This window comes from Thunnus thynnus, chromosome 10 (genome assembly GCF_963924715.1).
Source record: "Thunnus thynnus chromosome 10, fThuThy2.1, whole genome shotgun sequence".
Taxonomy (NCBI): domain Eukaryota; kingdom Metazoa; phylum Chordata; class Actinopteri; order Scombriformes; family Scombridae; genus Thunnus; species Thunnus thynnus.
Window position 1 is genome coordinate 13,888,591 of NC_089526.1, and position 14,709 is coordinate 13,903,299.

At 46.2% G+C, this 14,709-nt stretch overlaps 1 protein-coding gene across 7 annotated transcripts; it reads right to left on the reverse strand.

Moving 5' to 3' along the window:
* Positions 1-1,469: 1,469 nt before the first annotated feature.
* atn1 (atrophin 1) lies at positions 1,470-14,187 on the reverse strand. Of its 7 annotated transcripts, XM_067601146.1 has the most exons (11): positions 14,068-14,187; positions 13,071-13,185; positions 10,946-11,083; positions 10,344-10,445; positions 9,865-9,984; positions 6,823-9,671; positions 6,432-6,648; positions 4,780-6,289; positions 3,710-3,877; positions 3,354-3,534; positions 1,470-2,227 (listed from the first exon to the last, which is right to left on the reverse strand). In XM_067601146.1, the coding sequence occupies exons 3-11, from the start codon at positions 10,970-10,972 to the stop codon at positions 2,194-2,196; spliced, it is 5,208 nt and encodes a 1,735-aa protein (XP_067457247.1). In that variant the 5' UTR covers positions 10,973-11,083; positions 13,071-13,185; positions 14,068-14,187; the 3' UTR covers positions 1,470-2,193. The 7 variants fall into 7 exon arrangements, 6 of the variants coding, with proteins under 6 accessions (XP_067457247.1, XP_067457249.1, XP_067457246.1 ...); XM_067601148.1 differs by lacking the exon at positions 14,068-14,187 and having other exon boundaries at positions 3,734-3,877; positions 13,071-13,360; XM_067601145.1 differs by lacking the exon at positions 14,068-14,187 and having other exon boundaries at positions 13,071-13,360.
* Positions 14,188-14,709: the final 522 nt, after the last annotated feature.

The following is a 14,709-nucleotide window of genomic DNA, read 5'->3' on the forward strand; positions in this document are numbered from 1 at the left end:
CTGGTCTTGATTAGAAGTGAGTGTGTGACTTTAATTATCATTTAATAAAAGAAGGGTGATGATCTGTGGCCTTGTTTGTTTAATCTACACAAAATGGTATCACATGTACGACCAGTTAATCTGACAAATATTCCTTTGTAGTATTTTCAGCCTTGCTGCCTCTGCTGCCAGAGTTGGATCTGTTGTAAATGACTATATAATTAGTACCAGAAATGCATCATTCAAATTCATAACTTACTGGAGTGTACTTAAAAGTCCTGTGATTTGAAACTCACCTGACACAGTGTATTATCCTAATGCACTGTCTCAACCATTTATATCTGGTACAAGTAGGTCAATATGAAAGAATAAGAATTATTGGCAAATATGTGTCCTAGATTTAAAAACAACAGCTGCTAATAATAACCTTTATTTTACATCCAAAGTTGCAATAAGACAAAAGGTTTTAGCAATAATACCAGGCCTATACAGAATCTCTTTCATCTTTCATCCACACCTTTCACAATGTCCTTATCCACCCTGGCAAAGGACTGATGAAGTGCTAAGAATATCCCCCAGATGTGATGTCACCAGAGGGGAAAATCAGATTTGTCCTGCTAGAAGATACTTTACATTATGTTGACACACTTATTCAAGGTGACTTTTAATGACACACAACCTACATACCAACTCACAAGCATGCCCTATATGGTGTATGTTTCACATACCGTAGCGTGCGTCACATTCAATATCACTATCCTGACTGAGATGGTTCTTCCAGATTAGGCTATCAATCATTGTCACTTCAATATGAGGAGGTTTTATTGCATAAAGATATGGAAAAGTGCTTTTTTTTAGGCATTTGGAAAACCTCCTGAGATAATTTAAATGGACAGAGTATATAATTAAAAATAAAAAAAAGCTGTAAGATTGTAAAGTTAGTTTAACCAGATCTACATGTCCCAAATCTGCAGCCTAGCAGTGATTCTGTCTTGCAATGTGAAGGCCGCATTCACTGATCCGTGTCCGTTTGAAGGAGATTCCTGCAGCCGGACACGGTGAGAACACACACACACGGCCCTGAGCCTTCAGCAGTGTCCGTAAATCACACTCTCACAGCTCCTCCTTTCTTTCTCCTTTTCATTTCTCTCTTTATTTTTTTTCCTTCTTTTCATTTTTACAGTGCGGCATGGAATGCTCGCTCTACAGGGTGACTGGTGTTCATTGGAGCAACTCCACTCCCATGTCTCACACTCATCCCATGTGTCTCCTATTAGCTACACTCACCAAGAGAGGGAGGGAGAGACCGATGGAGAGAAAGAAGCAGAGTCAGAAAGAGAGAGCACGGGGGGAGGGGGAGAGGAGAGTGAGGAATTTGATATGCTTTGTGCATGAGTGACTTGTATAAAACAAAGACGGGGCAAATAGTATGAACGTATGTGAGATGGGGGAAAAATAGTGCACACATGAATACGCAAGAGACTAGCAAAAAAAGATTATAATTTATTTCCAGATTTTTTTGCCTTCATCTTGTTTCACAAGGTAAATTGAAAATAAAAAATAAAAAAAAACTGACTGCCATACCATGAAAATGTAAAAAAATAATACAAATAATATGTACTGTATATATAATTATATCATTATCAACAAACAGACAACATTAATCATAATAACAATACTATTGATCATAACATAACATTAAATTGCTGGTCTCATGCATATAGAACACCCCTCAGATACAAAAGAGGGGGTAATTACTAAAAATAGAACCAAAAGTTCCACCAGTTCAGAATAAGCGCCTAGCTACATGCAATGACATAAAAGAGACTCATGTACACATTCCTTCTGGCATCAAATATTTTACACATACTGTACTTCACTATTGCCGCCCCCATCTAATATACTGTACAGAGCACAATACAAAACAGGACTGGAGTTCAAGAACATTATGCAGGGAAGCGCTGGAGTCTGGATCTTTGACGTGGTGCAGTTAACAGGGACGGTGTGCAACATGTTCACGCCTTCCTCCTTCTTTTGTTAATCCTTCAAAAATCTTCCTGTTTTCTTCAGAGCATTCCCTGTCCATTAGTCCAGCTTTTGTTTTCAGTCTTTGTTCCTTCATTGTTTTCAGTGCTTTTCTTTTGCTGTATTTGTTTAATTTTGCGCATGTTCTCCCTCGGTTTTCCCCATGCTGCTCTTCGTCATGCCCCTCCCTCACAGGGTCTTGTCACTTTCTTTCTTCAGGTGACTAAAAAGTCAAAGGAGAAGCCATGTGAGAGTGAAATCTATAGTTTAGGCAGAGGTCAAAGATCAAGTTGACGTTGAATTTCATGTCACCATGTTTTACCCTCAAAATTATTAGACTTAGACATATTTATATTTTCAATGCTTCATTTAAATCCATCAATTGCATTTAAGAACACAGGATTATAATATTTACGGAAGGTGTGTACATTCGTAGACACTTATTTGCCAGACTACCTGTTACAGCTGAGATGTCAATTATAACCCACTACCGGTCAAGTTGTGAACACATTAAAGACTGCAAAATATCAGTTTCATTAACCATCATTCATGTCCTAGCTCAGTGATATTTGTTAGCAGGTACTGGTACTTATTAAATTTATAGAAAAAGTCCCAAAAACACAATCTCACCCATCTCTAAGATCCTCTTTGGCCTTCTACAAATCAACATCAGGAGTCTTATTCATTGGTGTTGTTTGTAGACTCTGATCAAGGCTTTTTTAAAGGGTGATGAAAATGTAGTAAATCTCACATATGCTGCCAAAGTATCAGGTTCATTTTGTTCTTTAAGTGTTGGGCCGAGTCGGGTTTGGGATTGGTTAATTTCAAAAGTAATTTTGTTAAGAAGTTTCTGTCTTTCTTTATCTTACAGGTCCAATCATGTGTGTCTATGCAAGTCATTTTCTGCAAGTAGATAAGCAGAGTGTAGTCAATGCACTGCATTAATTTGCAGACCTAACAGTCAGTAAAGGGGTGGCTGTGGCTCAGAGGGCTGGTGGTGCAATCTGCAGTTTATCCTGTACACATGTTGAAGTGTCCTTGGGCAAGACTGAACCCCAAATTGCTCCCTATGTGTGAATGAGGCAGATTGTAAAGCAGTTGGAATAAAAGTACCATATAAATTCAACAGTTTACTAGACGTTTAAAGGATGAAGTAAGGCAAAAATAAAGCTTTGGGTCTATGGTTGGGTTTGGGAGTACCAGGTGATTTAAAGACACTGGGTTCAGGTCTTAGTTTAAAGACTGAGCAGAGTTCTTGGCACATATACACCAATAGTTTCTGGAACAAATTAATCTCTACTGCATGAACAGTGGCAGTTGCAATGAACATATACACAAAGTCTCCATACCTGTAATACTCGTCCTGGGTGAGGGAGTGGTGGTGATGGTGATGGATCCACTGTTGTTCCAGGGCCAGTCTCTGGATCTGGAGCTCTGCGCTCTGGGCCTGCTGCATGGCCTGGAGCTGATGCGCTGCTGACATGGGACCAGTGAGGGAGGACGGCTGGGGCAGTTCACGGAAAGGAGCACCTGTTAACAAAACACGGTGGAAAAGAGGAGGAGCAGGTGGGGATACAAAAGGAAAAGGCAAAAAGAAAAGGAGAAGAAGGGGCACTAAGGTCAATCATCAGCACCATAGTCTAAAAGTCTCTTCATAAACTTTGAGGACTTTAGAGTTTTTAATAGAAAAAAACTGAACGAGTACATGGACGAGGAGCCTTCTCCTCACCGAACAGCTGTTGGCGGAGCACCTCGCTGTCAGTGAGGGGGTGAGCCAGGATGGGGGTGCCTAGTGTGGCTCCTGGGTAAGGGAGGCGTGCCAAAGGAGACCCCGACGCCAACGGGTCCATCAGGGGGTGAACCCCGCCCGCCGCTAGATGCCAATGATGTAATAGGAAATAAAGGAGATATTTAATAGGAGTCAAAGCACCAGTTTGAACTGAAAACAAAGATGATACACAGCATTCATTGACATTATTGCTGCATTCAAATGATATCTGATTTTCAGCAACTCATGAATATCCTAGTGAGTCGAACTAAGTCAGAAAATCAGGAATTCTACAAATTCAGTGAAAAGTGACATGTTGTGCCCTTGTCAACTTGGTTAATTGAAGGACAGAGTCCTGTATGAACAGCAATACATCATATACAATTTTATTCAGTAAATTGAGCCAAACAAGCATACAAACTGTGGCATGTCGGTAAAAAAGGTTCTCTGCTTTTCCGTGACAAATTTTGGAAGAAATATTAAAGCTGTGTGTACAAACAATTTGCCTACATGTGAAATGTTAACATGCAAATCAAAACTTAAAATATGGATGAATTCTCATTTAAAAAAAAGACAAAAGCCTAACCCTTTAATATATTGAAAAAAACTAACTTTTTTGACTAAAAACTTTAGTTTAGTCATTTATAAACAGTATACAAACATTTTAAAAATGGTTTATTATGTAAAGTATTTGTCAACAATTATTACTAACATATTTTATAGTATCACAACTGTTTCTCACTGTATTGTCATTCATTATGTGTTTATACACCAGTATCCAGTTATGGATGCCCACAGGAAGAGTTATGGTTGCTGACAAATACATTAATAAACATTTATATCTGTTTACAACTACAAAATTGTATGCTATAAACCATTTATAACTGTTTAGACTTTTTCCCTATATACCATTAGCTTTTAGTACATTAGTCTCGGACACATCACATCTGTGTAATATGAAGGCAGGTGATATTGACAGTGGCAGCATTGTTAGTAGCAGTGGGTACCTGTGTCTTGCTGGTGCAGGTGAAGATGTGAGTGGATGTGTGAATGCTGGTGATGATGAGGCGTCACGTTTAACATCTGAAGACGCCCCATATTCTCTCCTCCACCTCCTCCACCTGTTCCTCCTCCACTTCCCCCTCCTCCACTTCCGCCACCTCCTCCGCTTCCTCCTCTTTCTCTCTCCCTCTCTCTTTCTCGCTCTCTGTCCCCAAAGGCCGGCAAGGCAGCTCTGTCTCTCTCCCTCTCCCGCTCTCTTTCTCCACTCCTATCTCGCTCATAAGAGGCGGGAGAGCGAGTGGGAGTGGGGTAGGTCTCAGAGGGAGTGGCTGGAGCCGGGGCTGGTGGCAGATGAGAGGACAGGGAGCTGGGAAAAGAAGAATGGGGGACTGGGTGATGAAGTGAGGCGGCATTGGAGGTCGGTGGAGCAGGTGGAGGAGGAGCTGGCGGAGGAGCAGCAGGGCCTGCCGGGGCTGGGGGGGCAGCTGGTGGCGCAGATGAAGGGTGAGAGGGGAGTGAGGGTGGGAGGAGAGATGAAGGAGGTGGATTGGACAGGGACTGAGGGGCAGGAGGGTTCGGAGGTCGAGTTACTGGGGCCAGAGTTGGGTTCTGGATATGTGGGGGGCCAGGGGGAGCTGGGGGCGGAGGAGTGCAATAGAGTGACACCTCATTAGCTCCCCCTCCAAGGAGCAGGGAGTGTGCATGTGCATGGGCATTGGCATGGGCATGGGCATGGGCATGTGAATGAGAGTGAGCAAGAGCAAGAGCTGCAGGATCAGGCATGGACCCTGGTGGGTAAACACGCTCATCACTCTTAAATTCAAATCCTGGCTTTATTCGATCCCGGTGTGCAGCCACTGCATGAGGAAAACCGACTCCTCCTAACCCAGCACCCCCAATTCCTCCAGGTACTGGGCCTCCTGCTACCCCAGCATGGCCCCCAACTCCTGGACCCCCTTCAAGGCTGCCACCATATAAAAAGCCCAAGATGGCTGCAGCTGTAGCAGCATCAGCTGGTAGGTGATGTGGGTGGCCTAAAGCGTGATTCTGGAACTGAGGAAGGAAGAATGAGGGGTGGACATGGGGATGGCCGTGGTGAACTTGTTGGTGATGTGCTTGTGCACGACTTGCTGCCCCGAGTGGAGACATGGCATGAGGGCGAGCGTACTCGCTCAGGGTTCTCAGTGCTGGGGTATCAGGGCCAAGATAAGGACCTCCTAAACCTATTCCGAGGGCACCCTGAGGGCCTCCAACCACTGCTGATGCCCCAGCCATAGATGGCAGGAGGAGAGAGTGGGGGATAGAATGAGACAGGGTGGGGTGGAGATGGTGTGCTGGAGGAAGGTGAGCATGCGGGTGTGAGGGATGATGCTGAGGGTGAGGTGGAGGGTGGGTGACATGGTTGCCAGAAGAGGAGGAGGACGACGAAGGGTCAAGGATAATAGAAGGTGAGGAGGGGAAGAAGAGAGAGGAGCCTTGGCGAGCCCCTGCAGCGGCGCTGGCATCCTTCTGTTGCTGCAGAGAAAACACGAAAACACAGTAAATCACATCTGCCCTGATCTGCTTCACTCCCCTCCCATTAAAGTGATCAGTTTAATCTACATCAAATCCATTAACTCTGACACGCTACATAATTATCTTGTTCAAATGTGCTCACCTGTAGATGTCGATCCAGTTCCCTCTCACGTTCACGCTCTCTTTCTCGTTCTCTCTCTTTTTCTCTTAAGTCTCTGGCCCGCTGCTCGACCTCCCTCCGGGCCCTTTCTATCATCTCATTCCTCTTCTTCCACAGTTTGGAGCCGTCCAGCGGAACAAAGAGGACATCACTACGGGCGCAGGAGTTCCCGCTGCCACGGTCAAGGACCTTGTGAAACCTAGAATCAAGTGACATAGTGGTGCAGTACATCATTATTCCAGCCATCAGCAGTCAGTATCACCTCCATAATAATTATCATTACTGTTAATTACATCTGATCCCATGAAGAGGGACTTAACTGACTGACACATTGACAAACTCAATTATAATGATAACGCCATTCTAACTTTACCTTGCTGATTGACTGGCATGGATGGGAATGTCTACAGGCTTAGGTTCAGGAGAAGGGCTTCTCAACACTGGTGGTGGGCTTTCACTCTCTTCTCTTTCTTCGATTGGTTCTTCCTTGATGACGGGTGTGGGCGGCGGGCCTGAATCCGAATGGCCATCTCCACCAGGGAGCGATGAACTGGAGGAAGGAGTCGAAATGCTGTTGCTGGCAGAGTTACTAAGTGGTGGAGGTCCCTTTGGGACATTTTGAGGCGAGAGTGACTGGGAATTGGTATTGCTGCTGTTGGGTGCGCTACTGTTGCTATTGCTGTTGGCCATGTTACTGCCACTGTTCCCATTGGAGTGGTATGTTCCACTAAAGGGGGGGTGGCTGTTCAAAGTGCCATGGAAAGGGGAAGGCCGACATCCGGGTGAGCAGCTGGATGATACACCTGGCCCAGGAAGTGGCATGTTGGGTGCAGAGGAGGAACCAGGGGGAAAAGACGAGAAGCCTCCCATCTGATTTGTGGATGGGCTGGGTAATGGAGATAGGGGTGTTGGAGGAGTCTGGGCAGAGGACTGGTAGTGTGGGGGACGTACACTGGGTGCCATAGTGGAAGGGGGTGGCTGGGTGTGGGAGGTTTGAGATGGGGGTAGAGGAGGCTGAGGTGGTGGAGGGGGATAAGGAGCATTTGGAGGGTGTCCATGATGGCCGGAAGAGGAAGAAGGAGAGAGTGCACGAGGTTGATTTGGACCTCCACGGTTTTGGTACAGAGCAGACTCTCGCAAGTTCGAGTCCCTCTCTCTGTCCCTGGGACCAGACTGGTAGTGGGGATGAGGTGGGTGGGGATGTTGGGTTCCCCCAGGCCCTGAATACTCTCGTCCAATGTTTGAAGTCACCCCAGGTGGACTGAGGTACTCTCGATTTGTGCCAGCGGAAGGAGGCGCCCCAGCATTAAAGTCCTTTCCTCCAGTGGGAGGATACTCTCTGTGGAAGTGGTCCGCTCCTGAAGAGGGGGTTTGTGCCTGGTCCATGGGAGTAGGGAAGTCCCGGTTGGTTGAATTTGGGGGATGTGGGTGGGGGTGTGGGGGCAGGGAAGAATGAGAAGAGTGGCTGGTGTTGTTTTGAGGGGACGCAGGTGGGTCTCGGTTCAGCATGGGGGTGACAGGTAGCCCACTGGTTGAACTTGGGGGGTTTCCTTGGGGGATGGAGTTGCTGTTTGGGTTACTGTTGCCTACAACCTCTCTTGTTTGGCTTCCAAACTCGCCCCATCTGCCTCCATCTTTGTCTCTGGGATGGCCCCCTCCAGCTCCATTGGGGCCAAAGTCTCTAGTCTGGTTTTGGTTTGGCAGAGGAAACTCCCTCCCTCCATCCCGTTCCCTTTCCCTTTCTCGCTCCCTGTCTCTGAAAGCAGGAACAAAGTCTCTTCTTTCAGGACCCATGTTAGTAGGTCCATCTCTCCCAGAACCTTGGAACTCTCGATTCTGACCCACTGACAGACCTCCAAACTCCCGGCCTTGGATGCTGTTTGGCCCACCCATCCCACCACAAGCACTATTACTATTACCCCCGCTACTAGTGTTGCTACTGTTGCCAATGGGAGCAGAGAACTCCCTGTTGAGCTCCCTCCCCCCACATTCCCCCCTCACTCCCCTCTCCCTCTCTCCTGCAGCCCCCCTCTCTCTGTCCCCTCCCCCTCCAGCGTACCTGGGAAGGTACTCCCTGTGGGGGTGGGGGTGAGGATGGGGGAGGTAAGAGGGGTGGGAGGAGGAGTGGCGAGAGGACGGAGGGTTGTAAACAGAGGGAAGTTGCTGCTGCTGCACTGGGGGCTGGTGCTGTGGTTGGTGTGGGTGGTGGTTGCCAGGGTAACGGGTGTAGCCCCAGCTCCCCTGGCAACCAGTTGCTGTGCCACCCTGCCAGCTGGTGGAGCTGTAGTGGTGAGGGTGGGTAGAGGGTTGGGCCTGAGGCTGGGACTGGGACTGTGGCTGGGGGCCGGTCTGTGGCAACAGAGAAGGCGGAGTGGACTGAGCCTTGTCCAGGAGTTTGTCTGCCTTCTCTATTTTGTCTCTTTCTGTCTTAACCTCAGCAGGCAGGTTTTGTCCCCCAAGCTCCAAGGGCTTCAGGGCAGGTGGAGGAGGAAGAGGGGGGGCCAAAGAGTGGGGAATGTTTGGACTGTTGTGGGAAAAATCTCCTCCCGAGATAGTTGTCTTGGTTGCACACTGTGTGCTGGCTTTGGAATTCATTCTGTTGCCACTAAGTGCACCGTCAACGCCTGTTGGTCCACCATATTCAACTTTACACATCAGTTTGGAGTCCAGGGAGAAATAGGACTTCCTCCCACTATTGCTGTCATTTGATGAATCCCCTGCTCCACGGAGAGAGGGAGTCAGACCAGAGGAAGAGCATGGAGTTGAGGGGGGTTTAAGAGAAGGACAGTCTTCAATTCGGGCATCCACATCTGGCTTTTCTCCATCTCCACACGAATCCTCCCCTCTCCCCTCTCGTAGCGCCCTTCTATCCTCTCCTGCCACCTTCCCTGCTCCTCCCTCTTTGACTTTCTCCCGTTCCCTCTCTCCTTGCTTTGGTGAGTCGGGGCCATCGGAATCAGAGTCCAGGCTACCCAGAGGGGAAGCGGAGAGACTTGGGGATGAGGAACGATTGTCCTGGTCTATATCCCGCCCACTGCTCAGACTACTGCTGCTATTGGCCAGGCTCCCTACAACTGAACTCCTGCTGCCCTGGGATTGGCCATCTTCATTATCACTCTCACGGGATTGGCTTGCAACTGAGGTTGGAGGTGGGACAGTAGAGGGAGCCGAGCTGTCAGTCGAGTGTGTTGATGTTGGAGGGTTTGGGGCAGAGGCCGAATCCTGACAGGAAAAGATCATTTGTGGATGAGGTAAAACTGTATTTTGAAAGGGTGGTAGTATTGTCGGTTTATATATTTGCAGAAGCAAAACATGTAGCTCTTAATAGATTAGACGGAGCCATTTGGATGATTTAGCTGAATCAAAGCTTTATAATTGCTCTTTATGTAACAGATTGATGAAATGTAACACAAACCTGAACTTTCTGCCTCTTTGGAGGAGACACAAGTTCCTCCCCCTCACTCTCTGATGAATCATGCCCTTGTGATCTGCGACTGAAGCGATTTCCAGCCAATTCCTCAGCAGCACCTCTTTGCTAAACACAACACAAGACTTTTAATTCTGTAGTGATGCTTTTGAATTCCTAATCGGCCTATGTCTGTTTTTAGAACAAAGACTCACTCGCAGGCACACACACAAAACATCAATGTCAAACATGAAACATCAAAGATTTCAAAGTGCTAAGCTGTAAAACACACTAACGAACAATACTGACAGTGCAAGGGTATGTCTGTGGCAATCGTACTGATGACTCATACACTGACAGCACACACACAAAATTCAATACACATAGACAGTTCTTTATTGTCCATGAGTCTAGTACTTGCATGCACACACATAAACTTATAGCCAAACACCAGGAAAAAAGAAGAGACAATAGAGGTAGGCTCTAACCGTCTGTCTATCGTTGCGTTCAGGGCGAGTGGGGCTGGGATGCGGGCGCCTACCCCTTCTCTCCTCACTTGCCCCCCGCCGTCGCCCACTGCGCATGGGCATCTGCAAAGCCCAAAGTCCGGCGAAAGAGGAAGGGAGGGGTTAGCATTAAATGTTAAAACAAGACAGGGCTACAGGGATAAGGTGATACGCATAAAGAAATAAGGAGATGTGTTGATTGTAGTAAAAATAGGGTTAATACAAGCCAAAAGAAAGTCAGGTTCGTTCAGTTCAACATGAAATGTAGCAAGGGCAACAACAAGTAGAGAATAAAAAGGAAGGGAGGCGAATAGAAGAACAGAGTAGAGGCAAAAGGACACAGAGAGGAGGGAGAAATTGAGAGAGAAAAAATATAAACATGGAATCTATTTTTTAGACCACATTACTGACTCTCATAACCAAATAAATAATTTACATCTTAGTCACCCTGGCTATTCTGAAATGCTATCACATATTGAACTAATTATCTTGTAGTAATGCTCCCAAATTACTACATGCAAGAATTAGTCAGGTAAACAATGTCTGACTTCGCTGTGAAAAACAGACATGGGGCTTGCTCATACCGATTCTTTGTGTGTCCGTGTTTTCATTATTTCTTCTTTATAACGTCCATTTTACAACACAAGCCATTGCAGGGACATGAACTGGTTCCTGTTGCTTACTGACTGGGCTGTGTGTTACACCATGAAAGCTACCAAAACCTGTAAAGAAGCATAAACAAAGAAGGCATTAATCGGTCTTTATCTACACGGAAATCCTACAGAGAATTCAATGTTTTTTTTCCAAGAGAACTTGAATTCACGTTGGGATTGCAGTAATAAATTATACTATTTGCTATCTGCAAAACAGGCTAGTCTGCACCGTGTGGAGTTCAGGAATTTGTGGCATTATGAAAACATCAGAGTTTACAACTGAAAAAGCACTGTTTCAACATTTAAATTCCCAGCATGCTTCACACTGTATCGGCACAACTGCTTTTAGCTGCACTCAAAACAGTCCTCTCTCTGCCTTCTGCCTTCACAGCAGCCAAAACCCACTGGCACAATAACAGAATGCACTGGTTCAGTTCAATTGGGAACACTAAAGCAAAGATTCTGGGTGCGGAGCAGGAAAGATGCTTTCGATAGACTGTATTTTGAATAGCAGTCTGCAGAAGACAGAGAACTCTAGCAAACATCTTGGGAATATGGGACCACACCCCCCCCCTCTCTCTCTCTTTCCACCTTCACCACAACAGCCCAAAACCCACAGCCACTTGTGGTTAACCCACATGACCTGGTTATGGCCAGCAGAATCACATGCTTATTTATCTAGCAAGCCAGCCATTTGGGGAAAGTACAATGTCAAGATCCTTTATCCATTTGGGTGTGCCTGACAACATAGGTGGACTAATTGGCGAGGGCTTGTCTAATCCATTCATTCATGTACCACTATGATGAAAAAATGGCTCATGTATATTGAATGAGGATATAAATAGTGCACACCACTGGATGAAAAGAGATATATTTGGCTGAACAGCTAGTAATGTACATGCACACTCTACCATGCAGCCAATACATAAAGCAGCTACACACTGATTTTTATGTGTGTTTGAGTCCTACTGTGGCAGGTAGGCTCATGTAAATCCTACACAGCAGCTTCACTACACATGGCTATGCATTAATTATTAGTGCATGCTGCAGTAACTGAGTCAATCAGTCTTAAGAATAAAATCTTAAATCACTGCACACATTTCATAATAGAAAAATATGGCACACATGTGTTTATAGGCTATTCGTTGCTTGCACAGTCGGCCTTATTACAGTATGATAGACATGACTAGGTTTATAACACAGGGGAGGAAAACAGTCAGTGTGCTGTGGGTTCCTGTATTCATAATGCATCTCAGTTACAGGTGGCAGCTACTGGCCTGTCAGTGGTCCACTGGCAGGTCCACGGCCATGGTCAGTAAACAACTAGGACGCAAATAGCACCAGCATACACCAGCATTAACATTGCATAGCACTGCACACGCACACACACACACACACACACACACACACACACACACACACACACACAAGCATTATCAACAAATTGACCACTGCATGTGATGCAAAGCAGCAGCATGCAGTTGCTCTGCTTACATCACCAGCGAGCGGGCACTGCAACGACTCTTTCTTCTTTTCTTTCCTGCGAATGTAATTGATACACATGCAGAGAGGAGACCGGCCAAAGCTGCCCTTACACAGCCTGCCACTGACTACCACGGCGGAACACAGTCCACCTACGACGGGGTCGGGAAGAGTCGGTGCTCAGCGGCAACATACATGTTCACAATCAGCAGAATGGATGCCTGTGCAGAGCTGTTTTCTAAACGCTTTAAAAAAAAAAAAAAAAAAAAAAGAAAAAAGAAAAAAAAAAAAGAAAGAAAGATGATATGGAATGGCGAATCATGGCATTTCGCACCGGCTCTCCCTTTTCCCTTTTCCCTTTCCTCGCAGGAATGTGGGTGCGCGTCGTGCACTCTATTAACATTAATTCACCGGGACATAATTTAGCCATAACGCAGAGGAGAAGAGTGGGATGATAATTAACACACAAAGGGAGAAAAAATGGGGAGGGAGAAGCACAAACGTGGCCAGCAGTAGGAATAGCCCCCAACAAATGCAGAGTATAAGCATCCATTTTTTCCCCCGTTCTCCTTACCTATAATATCCAGCGATGCGTGCTCCCACTCTCACTCTCTCCCCTTTCCTTTCTCTCCCTTCTGTTTGGTCGTTTTATGTTGCACGCTGACACGCACACCTCAGAGCCCAGGCGTCTGTCAACAGAGGCTTGTGCTGGCTCATATTGCAACGGGGCTCCGATAATAACAATAATGCAGGAAAAGGGAAAAAAAAATCTCTTTCTACTCGTTGCAGGGAAAAAAAACAGGGGTGCCAACTGAAGACTGTACAAATTGATGCGTACCCTCGCCTCTTCCCCACCCCCTTTCGCCCCCTTTTTCTTTTTTTGCCCCCCCTCCCTCCCCCACCCTACCTACTCCCCCTCTTCCTCTAAGACGACTTGCACTTTTTTTTATTTTTTTTTTTTTTTATACCTCTCTCCGGTCTTACAGTCACAATTTTTTTTTAGCGGAGGGGTGAGCCAGAGAGAGGGATGCACGTCGGGTGAGAGAAAGGGAGAGAGGAGAGGGCGTGATTTGCATAAGGAGAGAGGAGGAGGAGGAGGAGGAGGGGGAGAGACTGGAGGAGGAGGAGGAGGAGGTGGTGGTGGAGGAGGAGGGAGTAGTGAGGCAGGGAGAAGGAGGAAGAGAGGCGCAGAGAGAGGGCCAAAACTCTGAAGAGGGAGGGGATCAAGAGGGAGGGTCTCTCTCTCTCTCTCTCTCTCTCTCTGTCTCTGTTGCCTAGTCTCTCCAGAGTCACCTTTACTGTATGGAAAGGCTTCAGACTGAATAACTAGCTGTTTGCCATTATTTCACCCTAAAGAAAAGAGAAATGCTCCACTATATCTTTGTTCTTAAAGGCCTTAAAACAAGCTGAAAGGTATATTACACAGGAAATACACTAAAAATGACAGTATTTTAATGACAGTGTCAACGACTTAACAAAGAAGCCCCCCCAACTCGTTTAGAATAATTAAACAATTCATAAAATTTAATCGTGGCCCCTGTAATGTTATGTGTCTGTCTGTCTGTGGAAACCTTGCAGCGGTGTGTCCAGTCAAGCGGCTCTGCAGACCTCCTCCTCCTCCTCCTCTCCTGTCGTTCCCTGCCTCTCTCTATCTCTCCCTCTCTCCCTCTCTCTCTCTCTCTCACTCTCTCTCTCTCCCCCCTTCACGCAGCCCCCTGTCCCGTCTCCTATTGTGTGGTAACCATGGCAACCCGGCCGGAGACTGTGCCCGGTGCGCCTGCGCGGCTCCAGCCTTCCTTCATCATCATCAGCAGCAGCCCGAGCACGACTGGACGAACCGGGCCCACGCCGCGCTCGCGCTCCCTCTGCTGACGATTTAACGGCATGAAATCACGAAAAAGCACAATGTAACTGGCTAAAATATCTATTATGTAGTTTTTCCTCCTTTTAAATGTTGCTTTTTTGTCATTTGGTGTTTTATATAAATAGTAGGCTATTTTTTCTTTCCATATAGAATTCATTCTTAGACAATTCTTCTTGCGCCTTGTAAAACCACTTGTCAGGTCATTAAATTTAAATTAGCATTATTTAAACCTTATGTTTATGCTGTCTTTTGATAAGGTGGAAATACTTTCTATGTTACACTACATATTCTGTTTTTGTTATTGTTTTTGTTGTCTTTTGTCTTGTGGTGGTTGTCATTTACACTCCAC